This window comes from Saccopteryx leptura, chromosome 11 (genome assembly GCF_036850995.1).
Source record: "Saccopteryx leptura isolate mSacLep1 chromosome 11, mSacLep1_pri_phased_curated, whole genome shotgun sequence".
Classification (NCBI taxonomy): Eukaryota; Metazoa; Chordata; class Mammalia; order Chiroptera; family Emballonuridae; genus Saccopteryx; species Saccopteryx leptura.
Window position 1 is genome coordinate 11400309 of NC_089513.1, and position 16434 is coordinate 11416742.

A 16434-nucleotide genomic window follows, 5' to 3' on the forward strand; every position below is an offset into this window, starting at 1 on the left:
TTAAAATTAAAAAATATATATGCATGCATGTGTTTACCTATATGTATATACATAAAGATGGACTGTAAATAATTTAAAGGTATGTGGCATAGGACTTTGATGTAGAATGAATGGGTTAATTCAGGGGTTGGCAGATTAGGGGAAAAAGAAAGAATGGAAGCTGACATAAAGAAAGAACCCAGGAGTGTTTTGAGATGTTCTGTTTGTCATCTAAACAGTTTTGTTCTCTGAACCTGCACAAAGCTAAGCATACCTGTGCTCACCATAGGCCAAGTTTAAGTGTTCTGCCCATGGAGAGAGCTTGGCCAAACATTTCTGCTGCGGTGGAGGAAGTTGTGGTTCCTCAGCAGCCGTCTGGCAGGCTGATGTTAATAGTTTGGACTGAACCTCAGAGCTGTTATCTTTGTTTTCATCTAATGCAGAGGAACTGGAAGAATTTGAAGAACTCTCTAGACTGTGAGTTCCTTCAAGTGAGGAACCATGTGGCTTTCATCTTAGTGTGGGTCCTCACATGTAGTAAATTCTCAGAAAGTTTATTGAAAGAATGGTATAAGACTAGGGTTAAAGCTTTTTGTGACATTATTTTACCTTTGTTTGAAAAGAGCTAGCAAGTATCTTTCAAGTAGCTTCTGAGTGTGTGTTTGCTAGTGGATCTGTGTGAGAGAGGGAAGGGAAGGAGAGTGAGGGAGGAGGGGGGAGCCAGGGACATCAACAGAGAGACGGGAAGGGCCTCTCATGACCAGGCAGAGCACAGCTATAGGAGGGGCCAGGATCTGGTTTCTGGGGAGCATGATTGTATCAGTTCAGGATCCATTCAGGGAACACATCCAACACCAATTATTCTAGCGCAGAATGAATATGAAAAGGCACAGGCACGAAGGGAACCCTGAGGCGTAGGAGGCATGATGATTCTAGGAAACAGCCAGTGCCCTGTGGCTGGGGCAGCAGGGTCAAAGGCTGGGGCTCTTAGAATCAAGGTGTTTGGGGGAGGCTGGGCTGAGAGCTCAGGGGAGGGAGGGCTGCTCCCTGGGGCTGGGGACTCAGGGGCCTGGCGGAGGTGTCGCCAGCACCCCCTCCCACAGAGTGAGGTGTGGGAGAAGGGGTGCTGTCCTTGGTGCTGATATTAGGGGTCTGTGCAGAGGCCGGTGCTGGTAGTGTGGAAAGAACTCGGAAACTGGAATACTTGCTGGCTGGGTACAAGGAGCAAGCCCCTTCCCCCTCCTCCTGCCTCCTGTGGTTCTCCCTCTAGAACATTCTGCTCTCACGACCTCACCAGGGAGCTGGTTGGGAAAGGAGAAATTGTGGCCTGTCGAGTCCCAGCACCAGTGTCACCAAGTTGAGAAGGAAAGCGTGAATGCAGAGCTGAGAGACGCCGCCTAATAACCAGCACAGAGCTGTGAATTTCATATAGGGCTCACCGGCCGTGGAGTGCACATTTGCTTGTGCAGATTGCAAAGAAGAGATCTTAACTTTTTTCTAAGTCACTCAGCAAATTGGCACAGTGATAAAAATGTTTTATATGTGTCCCTGTTTAATTCAGCTGACACTGCCTGAGCACCAGGCCTTTGGTGGAGGGCAGGGAGGTGCTACAGTGAGGTTGGCAGCACACAGTTATGTGTATCTTGGGAAAACTCCCCCCCCCCAATCTTCTAGACAGAATAAGATGCGTGGATATTCTGCATATCCTAATAATATTTAGCCTATACAATCTTAAGCCAAAGGAGTAGTGAATGATGGGAAGGACACACAAAGATTATGAAAAATCCTAGTTGATCTAGGATTTTAACCACAAGGGTGAGGTCCAGTCCTCTGGCCTGCTTTTGTAGTGCCTTGTGTGGTTCCAGGAATGCAGTAAGTGCTCCAGTTTGAGGTCAGACGGCTTCCGCGCAGTTGTTAGCCTCAGCATGACTTGGAAGCATGAAGCCGTGCACAAACACAAGCTCTCTGCATCCCCTCTTTGCATGTGTCAATAGAATCTAGCTTTAACTGCACACCACCTGTCCTGGAAAGCCCGGTGTGGGTTGTGTAAGGCCATACCAATTTCTGCAGGTAATTGTTGCCATACTCCTTTCTGAAATAAGCAAATAATTTGGGTGGGCTTTCTAAACAGACATCTTCCAGAGTTCGGGGTGACAGCTGGAGCCCTGTGGTGTCAAGTGAATGAAGGTAGATGAACTCTCTTAAAAGAGAGTGGAGGGGGAAAGTGCCTGGGTAAGTGAATAGATAATTATCTTTTCATGTGGAGGTAGCACACCCACTACCGGGTAGAAACTTCCACTAGTTGCTGGTGTGTTGGCTGGACATGACTTTAGGGATGCACCGGGTGTCCTGTGTCATGGGTCGAGGTGATTAGGACACAGTGAGCACTAATCGTGAGTATAGCAGCTACTACACAGCTAAGTGCTCCCAGCTTCAGGAAGCAGTCAGGCTTGGTTAGATTCTTGGTCCCATCCTAGCACCATTGACTCTTCTGTGTATCTTTCAGGGCTAGGTCTAAAGTCAGGACCTCATGCAGGGTGACATTAATGAGGCCCATTTCTTCAGTGTCAGATTTCGGTGTATATTTTGATCTGGGCTTTTTCTGTTACCTTTTGTGTAACTTGGGGCAATGACCATAACCTCTGTGAGCCAGGTTCTCCAGGCAGTGGTGTCTTGTCCATACTCCCTCCAGCACTGTTACAGTGAGAACTGATCTCTGTGTGAATGTGACTGACGCACATATCGTGGTAGCCCAGAAGAATGTTAGGGACCTTTGCCTTTCTGCAGTTTTGTGTGTCCAGTTCTGTGCTGGGTTTTCAGTGTTGGGAGGTGTAGGGAAGGCTACGGGTGGCGTCTCAGTTTCTGCCCTTGGGAGGGTAGAAGAGGGCTCCAGACTGTCAATGCATATAAAGCAGTTACGGAATATATATGTGTGTTCTTAATTTTAACAGTAGCCGTGTGTGCCTAATTGCAGGAACATTTTATAACTAACTATTGGGTAGTTGGAGGTCTTTGGAATTCTGAATGATGGAAGATGTGTCCTCATGGACACATCACCTGGGATGCTGAGGAGTTTGGATGTGACTGAATGGAGAGCAAGGGGCGCATGTCTTGGGCAGGGCAGTAGTGTGGATGTATATATCTGGCGTAGGGACAGATGTATGTGTGTCAGGGCCAGTAAGGAGACCAGCTCAGCAGGATCAGAACTAAGTTTGAGAAACTGGGGGGGGAGGCTGGGTAAGGGAGGAGGAGTCGTTTCTGAAAGCCATGGATGAGAGCCGGGCCCTCGGCGGAGCACTGGACGGGCCCAGTGCTTTCCTACTCAGAGCAGCACCGGCACAGAAAGGTGCTCTGAGGAGGTGAGTGGCCTGAGCCCCAGGGGAGCAGGAGATGGCTCTCTGCGGGGATGCGGGCAGCGCTGCTTGGTTCTTCTGATCACGAGGAACAGGGGGCCACGGTGATGGCAGCCCGGAGAGGGTGAGGTGAGTCTGAGAACAGGAGTATGGACTAGATGTGGTGATGCCATCCATGGAGAAAGAAGGAAACAGCGGGTCCTGAGAAGCTGCTAACACTGTTGCTGTTGTGACCATGACCACTGCCACCATGATTGCCACGAAGCAATGATTGTGAAAACTTTCCTCTGAGCCAGGTGCTGTGCTAAGTGCTTCATGTGTGTGAGCCTAGTTCATTCTTACTGCACCGTTCATTGTTCTGGAGCCTCTTCTGTGTGCTAGGTGCTGTGCTGGGCCTTGAGGCTAAAGTGGGAGCAGTGTCCTTGACTCATTGAGCGTCTAGTCCAGGGGTCCCCAAACTTTTTACACAGGGGGCCAGTTCACTGTCCCTCAGACCATTGGAGGGCCAGACTATAAAAAAAACTATGAACAAATCCCTATGCACACTGCACAGATCTTATTTTAAAGTAAAAAAAAACAAAACGGGAACAAATACAATATTTAAAATAAAGAACAAGTAAATTTAAATCAACAAACTGACCAGTATTTAAATGGGAAGTATGCTCCTCTCACTGACCGCCAATGAAAGAGGTGCCCCTTCCGGAAGTGCGGCAGGGGCCGGATAAATGGCCTCAGGGGGCCGCATGTGGCCTGCGGGCCGTAGTTTGGGGACCCCTGGTCTAGTCCATTTGGGGGCTTCAGACAATGCACGTGTAAGTAAACACGTCAACTAGATCCCATTGGTTGTGATGAGAGCTGGGAAAACAAGGGTGGTGAGAGGGTCCAACAGAGGGGCCTACCTTAGAGGGTGGTCCAGAAAGACCCAGATCCAACGAGGAGGAGGCAGCCCTGAGAGCAGCAGGGGAAGGATGTTTTGTTATGAGCTAACGGAAGGCACAGCTGGGCAAGTTGTAGGAACCAACACAAGCAGTGTCCCTGGAACACAGGACTGGGAGACAGTGGCATGTGACTTGGGAGGCCAGGGAGCACACTGGGTCGGGGAGGAATGGGGGAGGAGTTTGTTTGGGAAGGAAAATAAGAGTTCCTTACTAGACACACTGCATTTGGGAGGACTTTGTGTCAGACGTGTGGAGCTGTCACAGATGCAGGAGGTGTATGAGTCTGCAGCTCGGGTGCATGGTCTGAGTCGGAGGGGGGTCTTGGACTCAGTGGTGTACAGCCCACCCGGGGAGTGAGTGTGGGCAGAGCAGAGCCCGGGCGGAGTTTGTCAGACCTCCAGGGACTGGGGTCAGGGAGAAGGAGAGGACCGGAAAAAGGCTGAGAGGCAGGAAAGAGGTCATGTGGAGGTCATGAAGCCAAGAGACAGTGAGTCAAGAAGGGCGGACTGGTCAGCAGTGTCCCAGGTCCCTGTTGGGTGGTTCCATAAAGTGAAACTATTGGCTTTGGCAGTGGGCGGTCCTTAGGAGCATGGAACACACACTTCAGTGCCGCAGTGGTGGGAAGAGAAGGCAGGTAAGGGCTGTGAGAGGTGGGTGGGAGTTGAGAGAGTTTATGTAGACAGCCTTGGAGAAGTTACAGCTCTCTAATTATCCCTATTAGACATTTGAAGAAACAGAGGCTAATGAGGCTTGGTAACCGAGGAGCAGGGTTTTGAACCCACGTGTGTTTGACTGTGAAACTCCTAGCCTTTGTGCTAAACAAGTGTTTATCACTTGAATGAATTATGTATTTGCTAATTAGTTCCCTGTTTCCCATTTTCTCTCACTTGGTTGGCTTTCATAAAATGGTTTCTGATTAACAACCACATAATATAAACATAGGAGAAAGCCTGGATTAGAATGAAATAGCTATATCAAGGGAATTCGAATATAAAGTTTATAGGTATATTCATTGATTGTCTGCAGCTACCCTTTAGGATAGAGCACAAGCTCGTATCTTCTGAAATAAAGAGGGTTTTCTTCTTTTTTCCCCCCCATTAAATTTGGGCCTTAGGCAATACCTGTGGAAATGCTTTGGGGAGGAAAGGAAAAGCCCTCTGCCTCCCGTTTGTGTCCCCCCTGGTTCCTTTCTTCTCTCCTCGTTCCCAAGGCCGCTGCTGCTTCTGGGATCTGCATGGCTCTGCAGGGCCCAGGCTCTCCCTCCAAAATCCAGCTCCTTCTTCCTCCCCCTGCTCAGAGCAGAAGCACGGACAAGAGAGAAATCTTCCCTTTCTGACTGGTCATCTGACAAAGCAAAGACTAGAACCACCTAGCTGTCAGGTAACACACTGCTGGTTAAAATTGTTGTCAGGCTTCACACACATGCGAGGCGAGTTCTCATATTCAGTTCACACTTAATTACAGTATTCCATATCCTGATCATTTCTTTCTCTCAGGCAGTTCTTACCTTGCCGACATACAAAGGGTCGGTGCCAGTATACTCTTCCAGAACAAAAAACTGGTTCCAAACCCAGCTCCTCTTTGTCCGCGAGTGTGGCCCTGGCTTGTCTGACAGGAGTACTTCTAAGTTGCCGGGCAGCGTTGGTGTGCTCGAGAGAACGGTGGTCATAAGGTCCAGCAGGCCCCAGAGGTACAAGGACATGCCAAGTCCCAGCCAGCGCTTAGCATCGCTCATTCTCCCAGAAGTCCACATGGGCTTGCCAGGGCTCCAGAAAGTCAGGACAGGATGGCAAGCCACTGATGATGATGACGATGACGATGATGTAGTCAATTGGATACTTATGCTTCCCAGATGAGATCCCAGTTCAAGTCAATCTGCTTGAAGTTAACTTCCTGTCAAGGAAAACACCATGGAATGATGTCAAATTCTTTTCTATGGGCTTGTAGCGAGTTTTCAAGAAGCGTTAGTATTCTGTTTCCTACTCAACAAATTAAAGAGTCATCACATGTTATTGTTTTAGAAATGTGTGAGTAATAAATACTATTTTGATAAAAAAAAAAAGACTACTATTTTTCTTGCTATAATCAATTCCAAATCTTTGTATATGGATTTCAGTGGGAATAAAACTAGTGAATAAATTTCTTCTCATTGGTAGTATAGCTAGGGGGTTATACTGTGTGATTGATTGGGTTGAGTTAATAGTATATACTTTGAAATATTTATGATCAGACACCTTCTAAACTCTTAAAAATGGCATTCATTTCCAAAATTTACAGCAAATAACTAATATTTTCATTAACTCAGCTGCTTTTTTTGGCTCATTAAAATCTAAAAGCACCACTTATAGTCTTACTTCCTATGTATATCGTGCATTAAATTATATTCCCCATGAATATTAAGCAAGTACATATTAATTAAATGGTACAGGACATATTAATTGGTCATCGTACATAAACCATTCAGTCCAATAAATCCTTGTCAACAGGACTATCCTCATCCAAAAGGGGATCTCTTAATCTACCAACCTCCGTGAAACCAACAACCCGACGGACACCACATGGTAGCACTCTTCTTGCTCCGGGCCCATTAATCGTGGGGGTTTCTAAACTGGGTCGTAAACGGCATCTGGTTCTTACCTCAGGGCCATGGAACATAAAATCGCCCACAACTTGCTCTTAAATAAGACATCTCGATGGATTAGTCGCTATTAAGTCTGTGATCCCGGCATACCTTGCACTGTCATGCCTGGGGTGGGTTTTTATTTTTTGGGGGATGCTTGGATTCAGCCTTGGCCGTGGAGGCCTTGATGCAGTCAAATAAAGTCAAGCTGGACTTTAAAGTCCTTTTAGCCACCCACAATTATCTTATGCTCTACCCCATGTTATTGATAATATTAGGAATCTTGGGCTTAATTTATAAGCAGCCGTGGATCACTTCTGACTTGAATCATTGCCTGAGCACATAGTGGAATTCGAGTTTCACACCCTACTGCTCCGGCTCTGAAGCACTGATAGGGGCTGTTAATGTGACCTTTCTAGGATCTGAATGGCCTGTTAATCATTATGTCATTCACAAGAGACCGTAAAGTGCTATTAGTCACATGCTGTGGTGGGCACGCAAAGAGTCTAGCCTGCAAAATGTTTCCCCCTGATCTGGAAGACTCATTTTGGCAAAGGGACACCTTGTCACCAGTCAGACTTCTTTTGTGCTATGAAGCCAGATTAGCTGGCCACCTCCCTCCTGTGCTATGACCTCATCAACCTTTTCTTCACTTGGGCTTCCTGAGGTGGCATAGCACTGAAACTGCTCTCAAAAACAGCCAGAATGTCTTCTGTGGGTTTAGTATTTCCCTTGTTAACGTGGATCACTGCTGCCATCTTCTCAGAACAAATGTGTGGCCCTGGGATTTCAGACCCGTGCTGCTAATAACACTCCGTTTCTACAAGTTGTTTACAATGAATGTATCGACGCCAGCTCAGTCACCCCCACACCCTCCCCACCCCCTGTCCTCGCCAGGACTTGTTTTAGCTTTTCTCTCAAATACTCACCATTGACGTGAACGAAAGAATTAAAAGATATCTTGTAATCATTTTATACAATATGCCATTTAATTTCCAAGAAATCACTTCAGTGAGAACTGGTAAAGAGGGGAAAGAAGAGGGAGACTCGAGTTTCTGTAACAGAATGGGGGCTGTGCCTGTCCTGAGTTCTAGCTCCGAAGGCGGACTGAGTGCTGAGTCACAGCAAGCCTGGTGTGCCTCATTTAGGGCGATGCGTTTGTTAATCAAGAACAACGGTATGTCGGATGGCGGTTTCCAAGCTTTAGTGATCCTTCCTCCTTGGACCAGTAGATAGAAACCCAGCTCTTGTTTCTCTGATCCCTATGGGAAGATGTTCTGGAAGAAAGAACCTTAACCCAGGAGATCAATTAATGACACAGAATGGTGAGAAATAGCTATGTTGTTTCAGAATATGGACAAAATAGAAAAGAAAAGGCTATTAATGAAACAATTGAGAATGAACTCAAAAGAATAATCCCCTTCACAATTGCAACAAAAAAAATAAAATACTTAGGAATAAACATAACAAAGAATGTAAAGGACTTATATAATGAAAACTATAAACCATTGTTAAGAGAAATTGAGAAAGATATAATGAGATGGAAGAATATTCCTTGTTCTTAGTTAGGAAGAATAAATATAATCAAGATGGCTATATTACCCAAAGCAATATACAAATTTAATGCAATTCCCATCAAAATTCCAATGACATTTTTTAAAGAAATAGAGCAAAAAATCATCAGATTTATATGGAACGATAAAAACCCCGAATAGCCAAAGCAATCCTAAAGAAAAAGAATGAAGCTGGGGGCATTACAATACCTGACTTCAAACTATATTATAGGGCCACGACAATCAAAACAGCATGGTATTGGCAGAAAAATAGACACTCAGACCAATGGAACAGAATAGAAAGTCCAGAAATAAAACCACATATATATAGTCAAATAATTTTTGATAAAGGGGCCAAGAACATACAATGGAGAAAAGAAAGCCTCTTCAATAAATGGTGCTGGGAAAACTGGAAAGCCACATGCAAAAGAATGAAACTGGACTACAGTTTGTCCCCCTGTACTAAAATTAACTCAAAATGGATCAAAGATCTAAACATAAGACCTGAAACAATAAAGTACATAGAAGAAGACATAGGTACTAAACTCATGGACCTGGGTTTTAAAGAGCATTTTATGAATTTGACTCCACAGGCAAGAGAAGTGAAGGCAAAAATTAATGAATGGGACTACATCAGACTAAGAAGTTTTTGCTCAGCAAGAGAAACTGATAACAAAATAAACAGAAAGCCAACTAAATGGGAAATGATATTTTCAAACAACAGCTCAGATAAGGGCCTAATATCCAAAATATACAAAGAACTCATAAAACTCAACAACAAACAAACAAACAATCCAATAAAAAAATGGGAAGAGGACATGAACAGACACTTCTCCCAGGAGGAAGTACAAATGGCCAACAGATATATGAAAAGATGCTCATCTTCTTTAGTTATTAGAGAAATGCAAATCAAAACTGCAATGAGATACCACCTCACACCTGTTAGATTAGCTATTATTAACAAGACAGGTAATAGCAAATGTTGGAGAGGCTGTGGAGAAAAAGGAACCGTCATACACTGTTGGTGGGAATGTAAAGTAGTACAACCATTATGGAAGAAAGTATGGTGGTTCCTCAAAAAACTGAAAATAGAACTACCTTATGACCCAGCAATGCCTCTACTGGGTATATACCCCAAAAACTCAGAAACATTGATACGTAAAGACACATGCAGCCCCATGTTCATTGCAGCATTGTTCACAGTGGCCAGGACATGGAAACAACCAAAAAGCCCATCAATAGACGACTGGATAAAGAAGATGTGGCACATATACACTATGGAATACTACTCAGCCATAAGAAATGATGACATCGGATCATTTACAGCAAAATGGTGGGATCTTGATAACATTATACGAAGTGAAATAAGTAAATCAGAAAAAAACAGGAACTGCATTATTCCATACGTAGGTGGGACATAAAAGTGAAACTAAGAGACATTGATAAGAGTGTGGTGGTTACGGGGGGAGGGGGGAAAGGGAGAGGGAAAGGGGGAGGGGGAGGGGCACAAAGAAAACTAGATAGAAGGTGACAGAGGACAATCTGACTTTGGGTGATGGGTATGCAACATAATTGAAAGACAAGATAACCTGGACTTGTTGATCTTTGAATATATGTAACCTGATTTATTGATGTCACCCCATTAAAAAAATAAAATTATAATTAAAAAAAAAAAAAAAAAGAAAAGAAAAGGCTATTGCCAGAATACTGTGATTGGTAACCATAAAGGGAACATTCCATTTGTAGTGAGACAGAAACCTATCTGTAATTTCCCTGGAGAGCACTAGACTAACAGTCGGTCACTTTAGCTCCTGGTTCTGTCTTCACTGACTCTGATTTGTTTACTGCGATGAACTTTTGTTCCTCATCAGATAAGCAGGGATGACACTTCTCTCCCCTACGTCACAGGACTCCCACGAGGACCTGTGGGATAATGGAGGTGAACATGCTCTGAAGATGACTAAGGTGCCCACGGACATTTGAACAGTAATATAAGGAGAAATGACCGAGATCATGTGTAAAATAGTAAAGCTGAACCTGAAACATGGTTCCTGGCTACTTTCTTGGACCAAAATTCTGAAAGGCTGAGGTACAGATGTTATTTTACAGACTTCTACATCTGTGATAAGTTCTGCTGGGTAGTGGGTTCTGCCCCAGCCTGATTCTATAGCCAAATAGTGCTCTTTCATATGAGGAAACCTAATAAAAGATGGGCAATTTAAAAAGTCAGTAGAATAGAGAAAATTCTGTTTTTGGATTGCATTAATTAATCATAGAACTATATATACAAATATATTCTAATATATTTCCTTTAAGGTTTGTGTTTCACATGTTTACATTTTGCCTAAGAATTATTTTTGATTATTTTGATGATTTTTTTTTTCTGGTTAGTTTTAACATCTTGCTTTGGATTCAAAGTGCACAGGTGCATGCATGTGGGTGGCGTGTGCTGAGGGCCTCGTCTTATTTCTACTGACTAAATGTTATGGAAAGAATGGACATTTTAAGGGATTTTAAGTGCCGTCCCTTATATTCTCCCATATCTTACGAAGTCAACATGCATTCTTGCCAATTAAAACCCCCATCGTATCCCTGGCCTGGTGGCTCCATTGGTAAGAGTACCATCTAACAGTACACCAAGGTTGTGGGTTTGACTCCCGGGTGGGGCACATACAAGAATCAACCAGTGAATGCATGGGTGGGTGGAACAATACATCGATGTCTCTCTCTCTCAAATCAATACATAGAAAAAATTTAAAGCCCCACATTTACCTGTAGGTGCCACCTGAAGAGTTCGCGGGAAAATAAGGCAACCTTTGGAATCTCTGTGCTGGGTACTTTGCAGGCGGATTGGTGCAGCTTTCATCCCTGTCCCCTGTCTGCTTGGCTCCTGCACACCAGTGCAGAGCCCTGTGTTCCTCCCTCTCAATGGGCACATTCACAGTGGCTTCTGGGTGTTTAGGACTGTGGAGCCTTCGGTGACTCTGTAAAAGCTCTGGTGGCCCATGAGCCCCTCTCCTGTCCCCTTTTCCAAACTTGAAGGCTGCAGTGCCTGTAAACTCTTTCTGCGTTAAGTAACTCAATGGCTGCAGTCATGGAAAACCCTTTATTCTGCTTTCTCATGGTGGAGTGCATGAAAAATACTCCCTGCCTAACTTGAAAAGTAAAATCTGGGTTATACCATCATTACATTCTTCTTTTCACAATTAGAGCTGTTTTTGTACAAGTGAAGGGGAAATCATGTCTATCAGCTATACCAACCACTTTGCAATTATTGTCAATAATATGGTTTTCATATTCATGGTTTTCCCCATGGGACAGGAATAAGGATGGTGTGTTTGAAAGTGAGCTAGTTTCTATTGTTCTTATGAAAGAAGAGGCTAATGCATGTGTATTTGTGTGTACAGATCAGTTTTAGAGGACCACATATGCCACACGAAGACTGCATTAGTAGAAATTGACTTCTGCATTAAATGAATCTTTTAAAACTTTTCCCCCCATCCTGCCTGAAGAAAGTAAATAGCTTGGTAATGAACAACACAGTAGGAAGAAATTAAAGTTGTATATAAAGTGTGCTCTCAGTGAATTGCTTATTTTGTTACTTGGATTCCTTGCAATATTTAGCATAGGGGGAAGGGATGGTTACTGCTGTCTTACTAAAATGCAGTGGGCTTTTATGGTCTCCCTCTGATTTCTTTCTTTATTATTCCCATTTTGCCGAGCTTTTCATGGTTAATGGAAGTAGGACTCCGTCAGCTCAAACGCCAGCCCCTGGCAGCAGGAACTCAGCTGCCTGTGCTCCTGGTGAGCTATGATGGTTATGGGGTGGTTTTCTGACATGGCTTCATTCCTTAAGGGTGAATGTGGACAGTGGTGTTGTGGTTTTATGCAGCTAAACTTTTTAAGCTATTGCTTTTACTTATAGAAAGAGCCTCAAAAATGCCCTTAAAAAGAAAAAAGAAACTTTGTAAAGATTCTAGAGATTCAGTGAAACCTTGCAGTAGACCATGTGGTGCATCAACATTAAGCCAGAACAGAACTTACTGTCGCTGTGTTACCTACCACTCAATCAGGGGTCTCTCTTGACAGATATAGATGCATTCACGGAGGAGCCAGAATCCTTCAGAATAGAGTATAGAACCCACAGAGAACAAAGCAGGTGTGGGTGTAAAGTTCAGGGGGAAATCATATGAGGGTGATGTCTTTGAATTGGTAGAGTTCACAGACAAGAAGCTGGATGTGTCTGTGTGACGGACCCGAGTCTGCACTGGGGATCTGTTCTGGGAAGGCGTGGAGTACGGTTTTGTATGCTCAACAGTGAGCCAGCTCTCTGACTTCACAGTCTCTTTCAGTTACTGCAGACTTCCCGTGTGGTAAATGCTTCATCCCTCTTTCGTGGCTGCCAGCTCACCAGCCTACTACTGAGGCGAGCGGCTCCTAACAGCGCCTGCAGAGCTCCAGGCGCTGGGGCTCCTGCGTCTGCGTTATGATCCTCTCCCACTCCTCCTCCACGTCCAACCTGCCATGACCTCGCCCCCATCCCCAAAGTCTACATTTCTGAAATAGGGTGTCCTTCAAGTCAGTGCTCACATTTAATGTGGTCCTATTTCCTTCCCCAACCCCTCAAAGAGGTTGCAAGTAAATTGATGGTGGGACTGGAATTGAGGAATTATAATATTAGCTTTCTATTTTTTTCTTTAGCTAGTGGGAGAGAGAAAGAGAGCAAGAGAGACAGAGACAGACAGAAAGGGAGATAAATGAGAAGCACCAGTTCTTCATAGCGGCTCCTTAGTTGTTCATTGATTGCTTTCTCATATGTGCCTTGACTGGGGGGCTCCAGCTGAGCCCAGTGACCCCTAGCTCAAGCTAGCAAACTTGGGCTTCAAGCCAGTGACCTTTGGGCTCAAGCCAGCTACCATGGGTCATGTCTATGATCACACGCTCAAGCTGGTGATCCCACACCCAAGCTGATGAGCCTGTGCTCAAGCTGGCACCCTTGGGGTTTTGAACTTGGGTCCTTGTCCTAGGCTGTTGCTCTATCTACTGTGCCACCACCTGGTCAGGCAGTATTAGCTTTTTTTGTTGTTGTTGTATTTTTCCAAAGTTAGAAGCAGGAAGTCAGTCAGACACACTCTTGCATGCTCCCAAACAGGATCCACCTAGCATGCCCACTAGGGGGTAATGCTCTGCCCATCTGGGGCATTGCTCCAATGTGACTGGAGCCATTCTAGTACCTGAGGCAGAGGCCATAGAGCCATCCTCAGCGCCCGGGCCAACTTTGTTCCAATGGAGCCTTGTCTGCAGGAGGGGAAGAGAGAGATAGAGAGGAAGGAGAGGGGGAGGGGTGGAGAAGCAGATGGGCACTTCTCCTGTGTGCCCTGGCCGGGAATCGAACTCGGGACTTCCATACGCCAGACTGACACTCTACCGCTGAGCCAACCGGCCAGGGCCAGTATTAGCTTAAAAAAAAAAATTGAACAGGAAAACAAAGAATACTTAATTTCCATGGAGACTGTAGTCTCACTTGCTTATTCTAATTTTGTTTGTTTTTATTTCTGTGAATTACAAGTTCCTCAGAAATTGTGCAAATTCTGAGCCTAAAGGCTCAGCTCGTGCAGTGTTAAGTGACGCTAGAATCAGTCCCCGAGCTCTTCCCTTTCCTTCTATCAGTCTCCTGCTCTCCTGTTCCTCTCACGACCCGCCCCTCAGCCCTGGAGAGGGCACGCTGCCTGTGCCACTCAGAGATGAAGCTGTGGGGTTGGTGTGGCTGAGAGCGAGGTGCAGGCTGGTTTAGGTGAAGAGTTTAGGAGCAGTATTTGGTTTTATTTGTGTGTAGATGTATGTGTGTGTCCACATGTGGGTGAGAGGAGTGGAAGAAAAAGAAATGGAAGAAAGCTTGAATCATGTAATTTAGAGCTGGCTTTGAAAAACTGGGTCAGTCCCGTGTAAAACCTGCTGTGTGCGTGAGCTCTGTGGCCTCTGCTCAGGTCACAGGTAAAGGCCTTTCCACTCCAGAAGTCCTTCTGGAGAGTTCGTGCCCAGCTCCTCTTTGCTTTTCATTCTCATTATAATCGATTTTTTCCAGGGGATGGGTGCCCTGTCTTTCTTTTCCTATCCTCCAAGGGTGGGAAACAGATATTCACTGAGCCTTTCACACGCATTTAGTATCCAGTGAATATTTAATCCTAAAGGAGTCAGGAAGTTCTTGAACTACTTTACCCTTCATTTTGTTTTCCCTTTGAAATAAAGCTGATGAACCTGCAGCTCAGTCCGTGGGCAGTTGCCTGGACTAGAGTTAGACAGGAATGATCAACTGGTTTTCCGGAGTTGTTTCTCAGGCTCGCTAATGGTGAGTCTTATATGGTATTTACACAACATTTACCATTGCATTACATTTGCGCTTGTTCATTTAAAAAAGCATGTATTTTAAAGATGAATTTTTAGCTAAAGTTTTTCTTCAGTAAGAACTTGCAGCTAATTGATACTCCGTGTTTTCTCTTACAACTTTGCCTTGTACAGAATTTAGGAAGGTGCACAGTGCGATCGCCTTCCCGGACCATAAAGATTAATCCACAGGAAGAAGTGTTTTGGGTAAGCGTTTGCTATCTAAAATGAAGACTTAATTTATTAATTTGATAAATATTGAGTATCAACTGTGTTTACTCAAAGAATGGTTTGTGAAGCCAAACAACTTGGGTTTCAGTTTCAGCCCTAACACTTCTCATCTGTGCAGTCTTGAGCAAGAGACTCGAACTGCTTCAGCCTCTGTTCGTTATCTCTAAAGTGGAGGAAATATACACTCTCCCAGGATGATTGTCAGAATTAAGTGAGAAAATATATATGAAGCTCTTAGCTCAGTGTTTGGCAAAACCTTCAGTTTGAAAAATAGTAGGTGCTTAATAAATAATAGTTCCCTTCCCCTCCTTCAAGGAATTTACAGTGTAGAGGGAGATATTACCATTAATACTAGCGTAGAAAGGAGTAGGAGGGTGTAGGCAGAATGCCATAAGTAGCAGTGGTGATAGTGTTGTAGCAGCAGCAGGAGTAATAGAAGTAATCATAGCAGAAGCCATAGCATGCAGTGCTTACGGTATGCTGGCTGTGTTAAGTAATTTGCATTTACTTTGTCATTTAATCTTTATAAGAATTCTGTGAAAAGGTATTCATTTTTCAGTTTACAAAGAAATAAATTAAGAGTAATATGCTGGTGTGGTTACTGCCAGCTCTCATGAGAGCTGATTTTACATCTCTGCCTTGAGTTGTCCTTGAAATTGTCTGTGATGTGAGTATTTACACCACAGCTATTGGCAGATGCTACATAACAAGGAAGTGGATGAACTGGGATTCTTCTTCAGGAATGACTGCAGCATGGACCTTGTACATAGCTGACTGTCTCACAGATCTGTTTATGATAAGGACCACAAAACTCCTAAAAACAAATGCTAGTCCAGGTCAGAAAATGGATAAATGATTTCTGTCAGGGAGGAAAGGTTTTAACATAGCCTGTGAACTACACCTTGAAGGATAGCGAGGAGGGCATTTCAAGTGAAAGAAAATGCAGGTGCAAAGCTGCAGATGTAGGATGCAAAGGGCCATCTGGGGGGATGGGGTCCATGCAAGAGAGTAATGAGAGATGCAAGGCAAAACCACTGGGAGTTTGAATATTGCTGGACTGAAGTGTTTAGAATATATTTAGTTGTTCAGTATCAAGGCCCTGGAGAGTTTATTAATGGATCATTTTGTACTTTAGTGCAATGAAAGGTAAGTAACGCTTTATAGGAGTAAGTCTGTATCAAGTGTTTAATAATCATTCATAATGTTAAGGATACCTAATCTCACGATCACTAGATATTGAGATTTTACCAAAATGGAACAAATTAAAGTGATGGCTTGTCTTACACATGTGGCTCTTGGGAGAAATACTAGAATGTAGACAGAGCAATGAAGAGTGAAATAAAATCTAGTAACATTTGGAAATTTAATGGCTCCTC

General features: G+C 44.2%; 1 protein-coding gene across 1 annotated transcript in view; it reads right to left on the minus strand.

Annotated features, from left to right (window-relative positions):
* Nucleotides 1–16434, minus strand: part of CDH20 (cadherin 20) — a 202655-nt gene that overhangs the window by 41278 nt on the left and 144943 nt on the right. Inside the window, exon 2 of the mRNA XM_066353104.1 lies at nucleotides 5778–6163. Within this exon, the coding sequence (XP_066209201.1) occupies nucleotides 5778–6023 (246 nt within the window). The 5' untranslated portion in view covers nucleotides 6024–6163. The remainder of the gene's footprint in view (nucleotides 1–5777; nucleotides 6164–16434) is intronic.